This window comes from Phaseolus vulgaris, chromosome 3 (genome assembly GCF_000499845.2).
Source record: "Phaseolus vulgaris cultivar G19833 chromosome 3, P. vulgaris v2.0, whole genome shotgun sequence".
In the NCBI taxonomy this organism is placed as follows: Eukaryota; Viridiplantae; Streptophyta; class Magnoliopsida; order Fabales; family Fabaceae; genus Phaseolus; species Phaseolus vulgaris.
The window spans coordinates 27,259,494-27,275,948 of NC_023757.2; the positions used below are offsets into that span (position 1 = coordinate 27,259,494).

A 16,455-nucleotide genomic window follows, 5' to 3' on the forward strand; every position below is an offset into this window, starting at 1 on the left:
GAAAATCATAGCTTTCGTCCCATAGGTCAAACTATATGGGGTTTCATGCATAGTGGATTGTGGCGTACATCGGTAAGCCCATAAGACTTTGAGAAGCTCCTCAATCAACTTACCTATGACTAAGCCAAGTCTCTTTTTCAATTCATTAAGAATAACTTTGTCGGAGGCCTCGACTTGGACGTTGGTCTGCAGGTGCTCTACTGAACTTGTGATGTGTTTGAATCAAGCTTTTTGTAAAACTTAGTCAATCCTCGGTGGGTGAATTGTCAACCGTTGTCAATGATGATGACATGCGGTATTTCGAATCGGCACATGATGTTTTTCCAAAAAAAAAATTGGACATTCCGTGTAGTGATGGCCACCAAGGGTTCGACCTCTATCCACTTAGTAAAATAATATATGCCTACCAACAGAAATTTACATTGTCCTTTACCTAGAGTAAAGAGTCCGATGATATCCATCCCCCACTCCAAAATTGGTCAGGAGGAGAGAATATAGTGAAGATTCTCAGGTTTTCGGTGAGATAAACAACCATACCCCTAACACTTAACACATTTTTGCACGAATTTTGTACAATTACTTTGTACGGTCAACCAATAATAGCCTGCCCGTAGTACTTTGGTTGCCATTGTTCGAGCACCCGAATGAGTATCACATACCCCCTTGTGTATCTCTCGCGTGACATAAGTGGCTTGCTCGGGGGTGATGCATTTTAAGAGTGGACGAGTGTAACCTCGTTGATAAGGATCTTGATCTATCAGTAGAAACCAGGCGGCCTGCTGCTTCATTACTTTTTCTGAATGAGCCTCACAATTCCATCCATTAAAAATTGTTTGATGGGTGTCATCCATTTTGGTTGTACATCAATCGTCATACATTCTCCTGAACTAACATTGGGATTGCTCAAGGTCACATAAATAACCGACCGATGAAGTCCATTTTACTTAGCAGTTGCTAGGCGGTAAAGCATATTAGCTTGGGTATTGTGTACCCATCATATATGTTGGATTGTTACCTTAGTAAATTTTGCAATCAGACCTTGAACAAAGTGATAATATTGTTGCAATAACGTCTCTTGGACTTCAAATTCCTTTTTAAGTTGTCCAACCACTAGCACAGAGTCACTTTTACATATGAGCCTTTTCACTTCCAAATCAAGGGTGAGGTTAAGGCCGGCTATAATAGCTTCATACTCGGCCTGATTTTCCAATGTCTTAAACTTAAACTTCAAAGTTTGCTCAATGTGAACATCACCTGGTCCTTCGAGTATTAACCCCGCACCGCATGATCTACTGTTAGAGGAACCATTAACATACATAGTCCATTAGGAGTCCTCCTCCTCAGTCGGTCGAGGAGTGAGCTCAACTGTAAAATCAGCTAAAGCTTGTGATTTAATTGCCCCCTAAATTGATATTGAATATGGAATTCCGATAACTCCACTGCGCATCCTATCATTCGTCCAGCTAAATCTGACTTTGCTAGTATCTTCATTATGGGATAGTCAGTTCTAACTATAATGCGCTGATTTTGAAAATATATGTGCATTCGTCGTGCAGTAATTACTAAGGCCAAGGAGACCTTCTCAATCATTTGGTACCAGACCTTGACACTATGAAGTACTCGACTGATGAAGTAGATTGGTCATTCTTCTGTCTCCACCTCTTTAACCAATATCGTGTTGATTGCGTCCTCTGACATAGCTAGATAAACAATTGTAGGTTCCTTAGCGTTCGGCTTTTGAATGACCAGAGGATACGCCAAGAAAGCTTTTAACTGGAGGAATATTCCTTCACATTCGTTCGTCCTTCGCAACTTAGATGTTTTTCGTAACAATTGTACAATGGGCTTAGTCTTTTCTACAAGTTTTGGCACAAACCTGGAAAGTCCTGTAAGCCATCTAATCAACCTTTAAATTTCCTTGACATTCTCAGGGCTTCGCATCTTAGTGATTGCCCTACATTTCTCAAAGTTTGCTTCTATGCCACGATGAGTGAGCATAAAACCTAAGAACTTCCCTCCTTCCACCCTGAATGTACATTTGTCGGGATTAAGTCTAATGTCATGGTCACGAAGGGCTTAAAAGACTTCTTATAGGTATTTGATGTGTTGTTGGCAAGATTCAGATTTAACAACAATGTCATCCACATATAATTCAACAATGCGGTCGAGCATGTTTTTGAAGATGTAGTCCATCAATCATTGGTAGGTGGCCCTGACATTTTTTAGGCCGAATGGCATGAATTTGTAGTAAAAAATGTTATAATTAATCATAAAAGTTGTCTTTTCTTTATCTCTCAGATGCATTTGGATTTGATTGTATCTTGAATATGCCTTCAAAAAACTCATGATAGTGTGCCCTGCTGCTCGTCGACTAACCAATCAACGCTCGGCAGAGGATAAGAATCCTTAGGACATACCTTGTTAATATCAGTGTAATATGTGCACATCCTCCACTTGTCATTTGATTTCTTGACCATGACCACATTGGCAACCATGTTGTATAATGTGCTCTTCTGATAAAACCGACTTTTCTAACTTCTCAGCTTCTTGTCATGCGATAACACACTTTTCTTTGCCCATTTTTCGTTTCTTCTAGGCTATTGGCCTGACTTCTTTCTAAACAGAGAGGCAATGTGTAATGATATCCGGGCTCACCCCGGACGTATCGACAATTGTCCACACGAACAAGTCAGTATTATCAATCAAAGTTTGACTTACCAGTTTGTTATCGTCCGGTTTTAAGGACGTTCCAATGTGCGTCTTGTGTTCATCATCTCGAAGGGGCAAGGGATGAAGGTCCTCGCCTGGCTCTATACAAGCTTCGTCAAGTAGAGGGTCCAAATCAAAAAGTGCGACCATATGTTCTCTCATTCTTCTATCATGAGAGCGTCCTTCGGTCGACCGTCGCGTCCTTTCGCGAGACCGACCATGTGGTGATGCTCTGTATAGTCGTCTGGTAGGTTCGACCTTTAGACTTGAAACATAACACTCGCGAGCAATTTTCTGATCCACATGGACTATGACGATATCATCGGCCATTGACGGGAACTTCATAACTAGGTGAGGGGTGGACATTATCGCCTTTAGACGATTTATAGATGATCGTCCGAGTAGTATATTATAGGAGGTATTTGCATTAACCAACAAATACCTTATTGTTTTTAGTTTTACTAAGAAACCCCTCTTCCACGAACGTAGAGTATAGGTCAATAAATCCTCTGGTATCTACTCATTCACCTGAGAATCCAACAATTTGTTCATCATAAGGTTGGATTTCTATTTCTGGAATCCTCATTTTCCTGAAGGTCTTCCAATAAAGGATATCTACTGAGTTGACTTGATCCACCAGGACCTTGGTAATTGCAAACTTGTACATTTCCACGGTAATCACCATGGGATCATCTTGTGTTGGGTCTATTGCAGTGAAATCATCGTTAGTAAAAATAATCGGGGGCATCCTCGGTCGATTTTAGGTGAATGTGGAATAGGGCGAGTGGATGGCTCGAAAGTGCTTCTTTATAGCCGATTTAGAACATCCACCTCCCGTAAAACCTCCAACTATTGTATTTACTTCTTGTTCGGGAATGTCGAGTGACACCGGCCTGGCAATGGTATTGATTACCTCTTGAAGCCTACGCCTGGTCTGGTTGTTCCTCTCACGACTTTCACTTCGTGTTCGAGTCCTTCTTATTGGGATTTCACTTTGTCTCTCCCTCATCGGACGCTGGTTGTCATCATGTCAACGTGAGTCCCCTCGTCCTGGTCAATCATAGTGTTCTTTCTTTCCTCTAGGTTGATAGTGATCTCTCTATGGAGATCGGTATGTGCCGGTGTCGGTCTTAATGAATTTGCGGAAGTGATCAGCTTGAATAAGTTCTTCTATCTTGTCTTTCAATCCTTGGAAGCCTTCGGTTGTATGGCCATAGTTGCGGTGATACTGGCAATGTTTAGATGTATCTGCATAGTGGGGTCTGCGATTGCTTCAAGGTCGGGGTTAACTTGACTTGCAAGGCCTCGTCCAAAACTCTTCCCCTTGGAATAGTCAGTGGTGTGTAACTAAGAAATCGGGGTCCCCGATTCTTTCTAAAACGGTCGGACTGACCTGATACATGTCAATTTCCTTTGTCTTTGTCGTTATCTTTCCCCTTATCGGCACCTTTAAATTGATGACTCCTAAGATAGTCGATGTGTTATTCTATCTGCATAAACTTGGTTGCATGGTTTCTCAATTCATTCATATTTTTAGTCGGTCTCTTGATTAAGCTTTCGGTGAATCGGCCTTGTCGGATTGCCGAGACAAGGTGATGTATGGCTATCTCTGGCATCAAGTTTCGGATACCCATGCAAACTTTGTTGAATCTATCCATAAATGCTCTCAAGGATTCTCCTTTTTCTTGTTTCACGTTAAGGAGAGACATGGATGAGGTGTGATGTAGTCAGCTCGTTGCATATTGTGTGATGAACTTCATTGTCAGGACTTTGAAGTTTTCCACGGAGTTGGGAGGGAGTCTGGTGAACCAACCGAGTTGTCCCTCTTGGAGGGAGGTGACCTTACACCATACTGCCTTGTTGGTTGTGTATAAGGTCATCTGTGTCTTGAAGACATTTAGGTGCTCGTTCGGGTCGGTGGAAGCAACATAGAGTTTGATAGTTAATCCTTTCCACTTGGAAGGGAGTGGTGTATCGATTATCTCGTATGTGAATGGATGTCGTCTCGGGTCTTTCTCGTTGTTTGGGAGAGGAGTGTTTCTAGAACTTTGGTGAGTTTAATGGGTCTGATGGGTTTGAGGGATTAGTGGTGGTGCTAAGGATTGTTCTTCCCGTTCACGCCCATCAAGTCGCTGTTGTAGATTTTTATTCTGCTCCTTCAAAAGGGACATCTCCTCCTCGTGTTGACGTCGATCCTCTTCATTTCGTAACTGATTCACGATGCCTTTTAGTTGTAACTCCTCCATTTGTGTTTGGAGGGCCTGAATCATAACTATTTGCTCATCCGCCATGCGGTCGCTGTTAGCATTATTCCTTGTTGACACCATCGTTACCGGTTGTGACTTGTTGCTGAAAATTGAATACTAGCTCGGTCCCACGGTGGGCGTCAATTGTACTTGTATAGGCTGATGGGCCCAAATAGTACTCGTGACTGGACATACAATTGTTGACGTGTCAATGGTCTCCTAATTTCTTTAAGTCTGCTTCTTTCAGTGTTGACGCTCGGTCAGTCAGGGGTTACCTGCAAAAGGTACTTCGACGCTCAAGTATTCTAGTTTAGGTGTGTTATGGTAGAATGTGAAAAACGTACCTTACTCCTCTACAAAGGGCTCTATTTATAGTATTGAATATGAGTTTTGGCTCTGATGGGTCGTATATCAATTATTATTTAACATGCATTGTGATCCTGCATTATCAAGGACATGCATCTTTTAGTTAATATGTTTTAGTTAGTTTGTCGGAGATACTTCCGTGTATTTCAAGATGCACCTTGACTCATTCAACGTTATTTGTAAATGTTGTTACTCATTGCATTTTTTATGTTCTTTGACTCGGGCGGTCGGTCACCCAGACCGAGACTAGTCCATCCGGTACCGACCGGTACATGTTTTGAATCTTATATTGTAAATATTTGTATTTATATAAGTATTAATAATGTATTAGAAATGTTTTGAAAAGTTCTAAACTTATATAGAAATATATAAAACCTGTATTATAATATTAGATGTATTTTGGGGGTGTTATAATTAAAAAAAATTAAAAAACTAATAAATATTACCGAACTTAAAACAATCGATTTGAATGAAACCTTTTTCAGGTATCTATAATAACCAGTAAGAATAATGAATTTATAGATGATTTAAAAATATTTTTTGTCTGGTAAAAATGCTATATGAAATTCATATTAAAAAATAAATAAATAAATATATGAGAAAATATCTAATTGAAAGAGTTAAAAGAAATTAATCTTTTATTTATGTAAGATCTATCTTATACAAAAATTATTAAATAAAAAATAATTTTAAAAATAAAAAACAATTAATTATTATATTAATTAAATTAAATACTAGGATTTAGGTAATAATTAAAACTACTTTAATAATTTTTTTGTTTCTAAAATTATTTTTAATTTAATCAGTAAAGTAATTAATTATTTTTTATTTCAATAATTAATTTTTATTTAATAACTTTTTTTTAATATTACTATTGATAAAAATAAAACTTTTTTTTCTAACATATATTCGAGTTTATACAAGTATATAACATGTATAAACTGGAATCTAATCCAGATGATGTGACATTTTCTCATACTCATGAAAGCTATATGCCCTAAATATTTTCCTCATTTAAAAAATAATATATTATTGATTTGAATTATATATATACCACATATTATTTATTTTTCCACATAGTTAGTTAATCAGTATGACTTAAATCAACCATCAATAAAAATGGTAAATATAGTCTATATTAAAAGGTGATTATAAAAAATTTATTACTTCTATTAACAAGATTGTGTATTCTTAAGATACTATTATGTATAAAAATTATTGTAAATTATTTAAATATAATCTTGTTACTAAAGAACTACGCACGTGCAGTAAAGAAAGGAGAAAAAAATTGACGGTGAATGTTTTCTTTAAACACAAATTTTTTATTTTCTTTCCAAAATTAGACACCGTAATTAACGGAAACCGTATTGATAATTGGAACAAGGAATGAATATATTTAGGGAAAATCTATACCTATTTTCTTACAAGAAAATCCAATTATTTCTTGATTGATCATAATCCAAGACAGCATGATTACAGGATTTTATTTCGAGGATAAATCAACCGTGCATCTTCCATTATATAAATATATGTTATGCAGAAATCGTTTGAAGCAAAGTATTCTTTAGGCATGGATAACCATAATTTTTCTTCAGGCATTGATGCGTTTAAGCAGCAGAAGAAAAAGGGTGGGCGGAAGAAGATTGAGATAAAGAAGATCGAGAAGTCTAGCAACAAGCAAGTGACATTCTCAAAAAGAAGAACAGGGCTATTCAAAAAAGCGAGTGAACTGTGCCTTTTGTGCAATGCCAGTATGGCCATTATTGTGTTTTCTCCTGCTGAAAAATTGTTCTGCTTCGGTCACCCAGATTTGGAGGGCATTGTTGAAAGCTACCTGAGAGGTGACAAAGTGTTTCAACCACTGGAGTCAAGGGAGAGATCAGTGTCGTATGAAGAGTGCAACAAGCAATACGAGGAGGCAACAAAGAAGTTGGAGTTGGAAAAGAAGAATCTGAGAGAAACTGACACTCTGGTTAATGGGTTTAACAGAAGGTGGTGGGAGGACCCTATTGATCAGATGAGTGAAACTGAGTTGGAACAGTTTATGGTGTCTGTTTATGAGTTGAGGAGAAAATTAGCCGAAAGGGGTGGTGAATTGCTGAAGCAAGCAATGCTGTAGAATACAATATTTTCATTTTCATGTACTTTTATGTTTATTTTATTTCTGTTTGATTTCTTTACACCGCACTCAACAAGCTTTTTTTTTAAAGAGAACTTCTTTCGCACCATGTTGGTAGAATTTGAATTCTTTAAGAAGAGACATCAGAAATACTTAATATCAATCAATCACTTGTACAAGGGATTAAACCATTCTCTCTAATATAAAATGTTAAGCTAAAAGAATGGCCACTCTTTTTCTTTATATATATTAGTCTCTTTCTAATATAAAGCTTCTACCTTAGACCAGTTGTTTTCTTAACAAATGATTGTGATTGTATTCTTGAATTTTAGAAATGCAGAAAAGTAAAGTTAATAGCACCTATTCGATGTCAGTCAAATCAAACTCTTTGGTAGAAGTTAGATTCTATTGTTCCACGGGAAGCAATGAAAAAAAACTATAATATGTAAAACACTCACTTCTATTTAATTTTTTAAAAAGAAATACATAGAAGCGCAAAGTGACCGTTTTCTCCTAGTTAACTACGGAACTTCAACTATTTGATTTGAATATATAACACGCAGAAAGCAGAGAATATAGTAAAACAAGTAAGCATTAATTCAAAAGTTCATTGGAATGTGAAAGGTATTGGAGTTAGGTACGACTTACTAGGAAAGATACATATAAGAAACTCCATCATGCATTCACAGTTGCAATCTCTTAAATGAAAGGTGAACATAAGGAGAATCAGAGAGCAAGCGAAGTAGGCATTGAAGGCGTTTTAACTTCATTGAGTTAATTAACCAACTGTGAATGAAAAGCATTCTTCAAAAAACAAGAACATTTTTCCCAATGTATGCTCTTAGAATATCTAAATTCCCGTTATAGCTCGATCTAAAAGCTTTTCTCGATCACAGGTGGTAAAGGTTAGAAATTTTGATCATGTCATGGAATAATAAGGCATGGGACCTATGATGCGCAAGGTGGGGGCATTAGCAAGCCAGCAAAGATAGGTTGAGCATTGACACATCTTGAGGTGGTTGGGGCATCTCCCAACTTCAGGTCAATGTCTCTAACTGTAAGACCTTGGCACCCAAACAGCTTGCTGCATCTTATGTCCACTGCAAGTGGTGAAGTTGTAGTTCCTCTCACATTTTGGAAATGAACATTTTGGATCTTTACAAGTGATGGCTGTGCGTATACAAAATAAATCAATGCAACAATTAGCACATGCATGTGTAAAAGAAAATAAAACTAATAAATAAGGCTAAAGATCATTTTACATATGTTTATCTAAAAGAAAGAAGAAAAAGCAAAAAGAAAAACAAAGCAATTAATTACCTTCTTTTTGCAGTTTGGATAACATTCATACTCTTGGTCAATGATGATAGGGTTTTTGACATTTTGCATGATAATGTTACTGAAGCTTATATCTGAAGCTGAACCTGGATATTTATCTGGCCATGCTTTCAATCTGAGGCCATTGGTTGTGCCGGTCAATGAGCAATTCTGGATGCGAATGCCTCTCACCTCTTCCTCATTCGGATATTTCCCAAGGCTACCGATACTGCATCATATATAGTATATATATATTGTCATGCATACATAACAAGTACCAAAATTAACTAGGATGAAAAGGAAAAACTTATATGTGCATGTGGTATCACCTTATACCGTGCCCAGGGCCACACTTGAGTCTGTTGATGAAAACATTTTTGACTCCTTGTATCATAGAGATGCAATCATCCCCAGTTGCAATGGTGTTTCTGGACATTATCACAGTGTCAGAGTGGCTGACATGAATGCCATCAGTGTTGGGGCTGGTTTCCGGGGCAACCAGCTTCAGTTTTCTCAATCTTATGTTTGTACATTTGGTAATGAATATGTGAAAGCCTTTGGGGTTCACAGTTCTGATACCCTGTACAACCACGTTGCTGCTATCGCTGAAGAAAAGGCTCTGCATTCTCGCATACAACACGACAGACATATGAGATTATTACAATATTGCCATGCGTGAACATATAGTTAGATTAATGATATATGTTGATGAAATGCGTTATTGCTTACGCTTGGATTCCTAGCGCAAGAACCGTCAGCACTTGATTCGCAATTCTCGGAGTATGACCATGACTGTTTTCCCTGGCCATCGAAAGTGCCCCCGCCGATAATTTTCAAGCCATCGTGCTTCTGGAATATGAGCCAGTCGCCGTTTTCATACTCCGAAAGATCCGTGGTAGCCATAACATACCCTTGTACTTGAATTGTTACTGGGGTTTGAGAAGTGCATGGTCCACTGAAATACATTGATGAAACCAAGAATCTGCCTTGAGGAATCAAAAGCCTGGCTGGCCCAGAGGTTTGATGACACACCTTTTGCCATGCAGTCATGAAAGCCTGCATTTATATGTACACAAACGTATAAGCCCTATTTCTGATCTATCTGTAAGAATGTAATGGATTGAAATTAAGACCACATTATTCAACAAAAGATGCCAACAAAGGTTGCCCTAATAACAAAGAATCAAACTCATATCCACAATGCTAGAATTTATTTACCTGGGTGCAATCGAATTTGCCATCACCTTTGGCTCCAAAATCCATGACGCTAATTATTTGCTCCCCAGGAAGGAGGACATCCTTAGCCACATTTTTATTCTTGAACATGTCAGGACCAGCAATACGTGGTAGTTTTAGAGCATTATCCGCATTGCAGGCCAATGCAAAGAGCAAAATAAGAACAGCACTCTTTGCAATGGCCATTGCACCTCAATGCCTTGCACTTCTATTCCTTTTTTTCCCCTTTTTTTCACTCTTCAAACTTTGAAATATAGACCTCCCCTGCGGAGGCTGCTAGGAAAAATGTGCGGGGAAATAATCCTTCTTTCTCTGCCGGTGTTTTATAACATTCTCTCTGGCAGAATAAATGGTTCATCTAAATAAACGGAGGAAGCTAGGTTTTTAATTTCTGGCTTATTTAGTTTAGCTAAATTTAGTCATGCTTCTGTCTATTGATTAGGTTCTTCCAAAGTGGTCCATTCACTAGCTGCCACATCCTAACAGCAGCTACGGACAAAGGAACAAGGAAAAATAGATTATTTAATTCCTCTCTTCATTAATTGGTTCAAAATTATATGCTGTCTGTCTCCACAACAGCACAAATATATGCCTTCACCACCCAATTGATATCGCAGCGCGTATTTGGATATATTATTATATTACCACTATTTTTATCTGTCCATATTTATCATATTCAAAGGTATACTTAATGATATATGTTATACATGATTTTGTATTTTGTATTGTTAATATAGGTAGAAACAGATTGTCTCTCTTATATGTCACATTTAATAAATGTGTAAAAAAAATTAATTATAAAATTTGCCCTGAAAATAGTTTGTTGTTATAAATAACTATTTGAAATTGACTCAGCAAGTTATATTAAAATGATAAAATAGTAAATAAATTTTCCAACAAATGGAGAAGTTAATCGAATATATTAACATATTAATATATATTTTTTTAAATTACAAGTTGCATGAAAGTTCTTGATCCTATTATAGTGAATTTACCCTGAAAAATTACTTGTATGAGATAGTAAGACTTTATGTTTGTTGAGTAATTAATAACTTACTAATATACAGACTCCAAAGGCATGAAATTTAACATTTAATAAAGGTAATAATAGAGTAATATCTAAAAGTGATCTGGTTAATCAATCACCTATATATCATCAATACATTTTTAATCTTGAATTCATTTTCAAAACATTCTTTTGTCTCCGAAAATTACAATGGAAGAGATCTCAAAGGATGCAGTTGAAGGAATGAAGAGAAAGCTATTGAGGGAAACGGCGTCATATATGTTATATGAAGAGTGTTTTGTTTGATGAATTATGATTACCCAATATCCATTAATTTCTCAAGGAATTTAGCTGAACCAATTTGATAAAACACGACATATATTATATGAATATCAAGGTTTACTGAATTCGATCCTGTTTGTAAAGCTCGTCTAAGGTATGGTTTTACCAGGTTTACAATTGAACTTTAGAAATTCAGAAAGTTCCTCAAGCTTGCATATCAGAGTTTGCATAAGTAAATTAGCTTTGATTTGTACATAGCTAAAAGGAACAACATAAGCCTAGGGAGTTTAATACTTTTCCTGCATAATCCTAAAGACCATTGTGTGGATCTTTCAGCTGATTCATATATCAACAATTTAGCATCTACAGATATGGTACAAGAGGAGTACTCTTTGCAAGAAGATTAAATTTAAATAAGAAGAAAAGAAAATACTACTCATTACTCCCTAGTGTGAAGATTTCCCTGTGTCCCAAAGCATAATCACATCACCCAACCAAGCCTCTTTGTTGCAACTCTGTTCTGTTTTCAACTGTGAATCTTGAAGCAGCTTCATTGCATTTGATGTCCTCTACTTTCATCTGGATGGCCTTAGCAGTCAAATAGGTTGGATAAAATTTGTATTGACACAGAAGTTGAGGTTCTGATGAAAGGTTCCAAAAACTCTTCTGCTGGCCAATGGTAGCAAGGTCTTCTTGAGGCTTCATTTCTTGCTCAAGGAAAAAAAGGAATCAAGAAAAGTGATAACTATGTTTATGTTAGTGCTTTCTGTAATTTTCTGAGTTCAAGTCCTAGGCCAAATCCACACATTATATATATGTCCTGGTAAGGCACTGTATCTTCCCACCTTGTGGGACCTAACTTCATTAATTGAATTAGTAAAACATCTCTGATCGTTGAAGTCGCTATCCTAAGTAAGAGACTACTTTTGAAACACTACTCCTCAGCTTCGTTTTATTCGGTTGATATTGTGTGATAATAATATGGAGTTGAAAGTACTACATCTTCTATGCTAAATTAAGTTTAAGTTCTTAATCTCCCTTTAGCAGGATCAAATTATCAATATTTACTTTTTTGAGACGAATCAATTCCTCTGGTATAATTATTATGGATATTGGCATCACCCCATCCTTAACCAAGCTAAAGATACGATGGGTCTATTTATCTGTTCGTATCCAATTCATAAAGAATGATTTTCAAACTTTGACTGTTTTGGTGACATGGAACCACTTTTGTTTCTTTTAATTGACTACAAGCAGAAGAATCACATATGATCCTACACCATAGGAATGGTCCTAGTAGAATTTAAATTGCTTTACTAATCTTATTCTTCGCTCTCATATTTTATAGGATACTTTTTTCTTAATACAACTCCAATTTGATTACCACCAATTACTTAAACTTAAACACAATATACATTATTTTATATTTAGTTAAATATAATTATTGTTGATGAGAGATTATCTTCTTTCCATTCATTCGATCATTTTTCTTATTAGTGACAATCTTTAATCTTTTACTTCTCGTTGAGAAATTTTCAGTTAAGAGGAATATTTATCTAACACTCAAATAAATAATATATATATATAAATATAAAATGAATACAATGTTATAATATCTATAATACTTACTATATATTTGTTTTGATATAGTTATTATAAATAATCTTATTTATTACCTGATTTTTTTTTATAGAATTTAACTTTGTTAATATACTTCAAATTTAACACATTTTTCTTATAAGAATTTATATGTACATCCTCCTAATGGTACAATTATAATTAAAAAAATGTTGTACATTATATATGTGAACATAATTATGTCAATATAAATATATTATCACGTTATATAAATTTCATTTATTAAATAAAAAATACTATTATTGATATATAGTTATTTGATAATTATATAACATATAACACTAAATTGATTTGTAACAATTGATTGCCTCGGGAATGGTGTTATGCAATATGCATGTCAAATAAGCATCTTTGTGATTTGATGTTAACAATAAAATTATTCCTTTCAATCCCATAAGATAGCAGAATAAGGTTTATATTTTTATAGAAAAATGGAAAGCAGTTACTTCACGGTATACAGCATCAAATTCTATATCAGGAAAGAATAAAGTGCATCTAATGGATATTTGGATTGATTAATTATATCCCTATGATAATGATCAGAACAAGGAATTTAGAACAAAAGGGCCAAACACTTTTATTTAGATTGAAGATGAAAAGAAGAGAGATAGATGTACCAATAAATGGAAGATAAATGAAAATTAATGTCACAGTATGATGAGTTTGCTGGTGTTCATTATTTGAAAAAGTATTTTTAAGTAAAATAAAATAGATTTCAATTTGTTCTATTTGTTTGTCTAATTTACTTATTTTAAAAACAAATATTATATTTTTATTATTGAAATATAATTATATTTTTTTATATTTTAGTTAACTTCTCGCTTCAGTAACTTTTTTAAATTTTAGTTTTTATTATTTATTTCAGTCTTTTTAATATATATGCATTGCTTCAGTTCTTATAATACTTGAACTATGCTTTCTATTTATCACATTTTTTTAAGGAACTATTTAAAATGAAATATTATTATAGAGATAAAATAAAAAAGATACATTACAAAAATCCAAAGTTAAGCAAAATAAATAAAGATAAAAACTAAATTATGTATATATTTGAGAAGTAAAAGTATATTGAAGATAAATATATTCACATAAATAAGTATAAAGGAGGTTTTGTCGTTAAATCTTATAAGATGGTTTTATTTTGTCTTTAAACTATAATGTCAAACACTAATTTCACATTAACTGTAACTTTTTGGATTAATTTGCTGCTAAAATGAAGATTTAGAATGTAAAAATGTATTCTTAGCTTTTCTTCCAGAGAGATAAACCCTTACACTTGATAAACAGAGTAGCGGTGAGAGGTGGGTGGAAAATGGCGTACGTGAACGCCCGGCGCACCTTAGCATCCACCATGGCACGAGCACTTTCTTCGTCACCCGCAAGGGCTTCTCCCTCTGCCTGTCGTTTCGCATTCGCGTTGCTCCCGGCCAAACAAACCGTACCCGTTACTCACTGGGCGAATTTCCTGGTTCGGAGGAAATCGTCGGGTTCGGGTTACTCGCCCCTGAACGACCCGTCCCCGAACTGGAGCAACCGTCCTCCGAAAGAGACCATTCTTCTGGACGGCTGCGACTACGAGCACTGGCTCATCGTCATGGAGTTTCCCGATAACCCTAAACCCTCCGAAGACCACATGGTCAATGCCTATGTCAAAACCCTAGCCCATGTCCTCGGAAGGTCCCTTGTTCCTCTCCTTTAATTGTTATCATTTACATCACTTCTATTTTTCTAATTTCACTAATTTCACTTCTATTTTTCTAATTTCACTTCTGTGAATGTTCTTTGCAGCGAGGAAGAGGCCAAAAAGAAGATATACTCTGTTTCCACTTCTACATACACAGGCTTCGGCGCCCTCATTTCTGAAGAGCTTTCTTATAAAGTCAAAGGTGCAATAGATTCGTTACTTTTCTACGTTTCAATTTCATTTTGGTTGAAATTTTGTACTTGCTTGAGTTGTTAGATTTTCCTGTCTGTGATGTTGTGCTATCATCAAATTGGTTGGAAATTTAATCTTGTGTGGATATTAGAGGAGGTTGATTTTATAATTTTTCTTTTTTTACTGTAATTTCAAATTTGTTCGTCTTTTTGACTCTTGGGAGTTATTCCATGTGCCTAAACAGATTTACCTGGAGTTCTTTGGGTGCTGCCAGATTCGTATCTTGATGTCCCCAACAAGGACTATGGAGGTCAGTGGAGGGTTTGAATTTACGAAGAGCTTAGTTAATTTTATATTTTTTCATTTTTGGTCGTGTTGATCGCTTTTGGGGTATTTCAGGTGATTTATTTGTTGATGGGAAGGTGATTCCTAGGCCACAGTATAGATATTCGGAGAGGCAACCCAGTAGGAGTAGACCTCGGCCGCGGCATGACAGACGACGAGAAACAATGCATGTTGAAAGGAGAGACCAACAGAACTGGAGCCAAGGTCACGGGGGACCTTTGCAGCCATCAACTCCAATGAATAGTCATAACTCGGTTCCTGATAGAGAGAACTAAGAAATGGTTAATACGAATTCTGATTTAGGAATTACCACAGACGGAAACAGAACCAAGTTTTTTCTTTCGGAAGTTTCGATCTAAGTTTCTGAGATCATATTTTACTTGTGTGGAAAATGGCTGTACCTGCCTTGAATGATATTTGGTAATAATATTTTATACCTTCATTATAAGTTGTGGATGCTTTGCAGACAAGAACGAGTTTCATTTCAATTTTTTCTTTGTATGATTTAACATGCAATTTGGATCACTGACGACTGTTAAAATTGATAGACTTGAAACAAATTTTGCTTTTACATCTGAACCAGTTCTCAGTGTCAATGCCTTGTGATATTTGATTTGATATGTCTGATGTGTATCATAAAACCTCTAATGGGTCTCTTGATTACAATTTTTTGCTGATTTTGATGCACCATTCATCTTACAGCCCATCAGCAGATTGTTGCCCTGTTTATCTCCTTGTCTAACTATTTATAGGTTGTATCTAGTTAAAGTTATTGCTCTAGCTTCTTTCTCTCAAACTAATGCTAGTGAATTGTTTCAAATATTCATTGCTAGTTTTGGTCAAATTCCTTGCATGTAAATCTATCTAGTGCAATACTGGTATTTGTTTTTTATATTTTGTTTATAGATCATTTTGCTTCATTTCTGTTTAAGTTGGGATATATTAAAGTATATTTATATTAGTTTGCTTACGAGGACGAGCTAATGTGAGTTGTTGTGTTGTTTCTTTAATATTTGAATTTTCGTAGCATAGTTAGCAAGTTGGGCATATGCAGTGGGTGTCCAGAAGTAATAACGTGGTGCTAATAAATCAAACCAAGGATTACACTCCGAAATAGCTTGCTACGCATATTTCCTAGCTTGAGCAGTGAATATCCTCGAAATCTAATAGTAGTAATAATTGAAACTATAAACTTTGTAGCATGTTTTTTAATAAATAAATAAATATTTTTTATTACTTTTTCTGCAACAATTTTTTTTTAACGAAAACAATATATTGTCAATAACATTGTGATGGGGAAAAGTAAGTTGTACTG

At 35.6% G+C, this 16,455-nt stretch overlaps 3 protein-coding genes across 3 annotated transcripts; 2 read left to right on the plus strand and 1 right to left on the minus strand.

The window, feature by feature from the left end:
* Positions 1-6,850: 6,850 nt before the first annotated feature.
* On the plus strand, positions 6,851-7,535 carry LOC137805843 (agamous-like MADS-box protein AGL62). The gene has a single exon (XM_068605750.1). It carries the CDS (start codon positions 6,856-6,858, stop codon positions 7,438-7,440), a length of 585 nt encoding a protein of 194 aa, XP_068461851.1. The 5' UTR covers positions 6,851-6,855; the 3' UTR covers positions 7,441-7,535.
* Positions 7,536-8,014: 479 nt separating this feature from the next.
* Positions 8,015-10,327, minus strand: LOC137805844 (exopolygalacturonase-like). The gene is made up of 5 exons (XM_068605751.1): positions 9,976-10,327; positions 9,487-9,813; positions 9,087-9,376; positions 8,761-8,986; positions 8,015-8,610 (listed from the first exon to the last, which is right to left on the minus strand). The coding sequence occupies exons 1-5, from the start codon at positions 10,177-10,179 to the stop codon at positions 8,389-8,391; spliced, it is 1,269 nt and encodes a 422-aa protein (XP_068461852.1). The 5' UTR covers positions 10,180-10,327; the 3' UTR covers positions 8,015-8,388.
* Positions 10,328-13,568: 3,241 nt separating this feature from the next.
* On the plus strand, positions 13,569-15,588 carry LOC137806969 (multiple organellar RNA editing factor 3, mitochondrial). Its single transcript, XM_068607372.1, has 4 exons — positions 13,569-14,596; positions 14,708-14,805; positions 15,040-15,105; positions 15,195-15,588. The coding sequence occupies exons 1-4, from the start codon at positions 14,232-14,234 to the stop codon at positions 15,413-15,415; spliced, it is 750 nt and encodes a 249-aa protein (XP_068463473.1). The 5' UTR covers positions 13,569-14,231; the 3' UTR covers positions 15,416-15,588.
* Positions 15,589-16,455: the final 867 nt, after the last annotated feature.

What these genes read in the sequence shown, in the direction of transcription:
- LOC137805843 (XM_068605750.1), top strand. Translation starts at nt 6,856, where the DNA reads ATGCAGAAATCGTTTGAAGCAAAGTATTCTTTAGGCATGGATAACCAT.
- LOC137805844 (XM_068605751.1), bottom strand. Translation starts at nt 10,179, where the DNA reads ATGGCCATTGCAAAGAGTGCTGTTCTTATTTTGCTCTTTGCATTGGCC. An exon ending in GCAAATTCGATTGCACCCAG is followed by an intron (nt 9,814 to 9,975) that starts GTAAATAAATTC and finishes ATATAAATGCAG; the next exon opens with GCTTTCATGACTGCATGGCA. An exon ending in ATCCAAACTGCAAAAAGAAG is followed by an intron (nt 8,611 to 8,760) that starts GTAATTAATTGC and finishes GTATACGCACAG; the next exon opens with CCATCACTTGTAAAGATCCA.
- LOC137806969 (XM_068607372.1), top strand. Translation starts at nt 14,232, where the DNA reads ATGGCGTACGTGAACGCCCGGCGCACCTTAGCATCCACCATGGCACGA. An exon ending in CTAGCCCATGTCCTCGGAAG is followed by an intron (nt 14,597 to 14,707) that starts GTCCCTTGTTCC and finishes TGTTCTTTGCAG; the next exon opens with CGAGGAAGAGGCCAAAAAGA. An exon ending in GCTTTCTTATAAAGTCAAAG is followed by an intron (nt 14,806 to 15,039) that starts GTGCAATAGATT and finishes GTGCCTAAACAG; the next exon opens with ATTTACCTGGAGTTCTTTGG.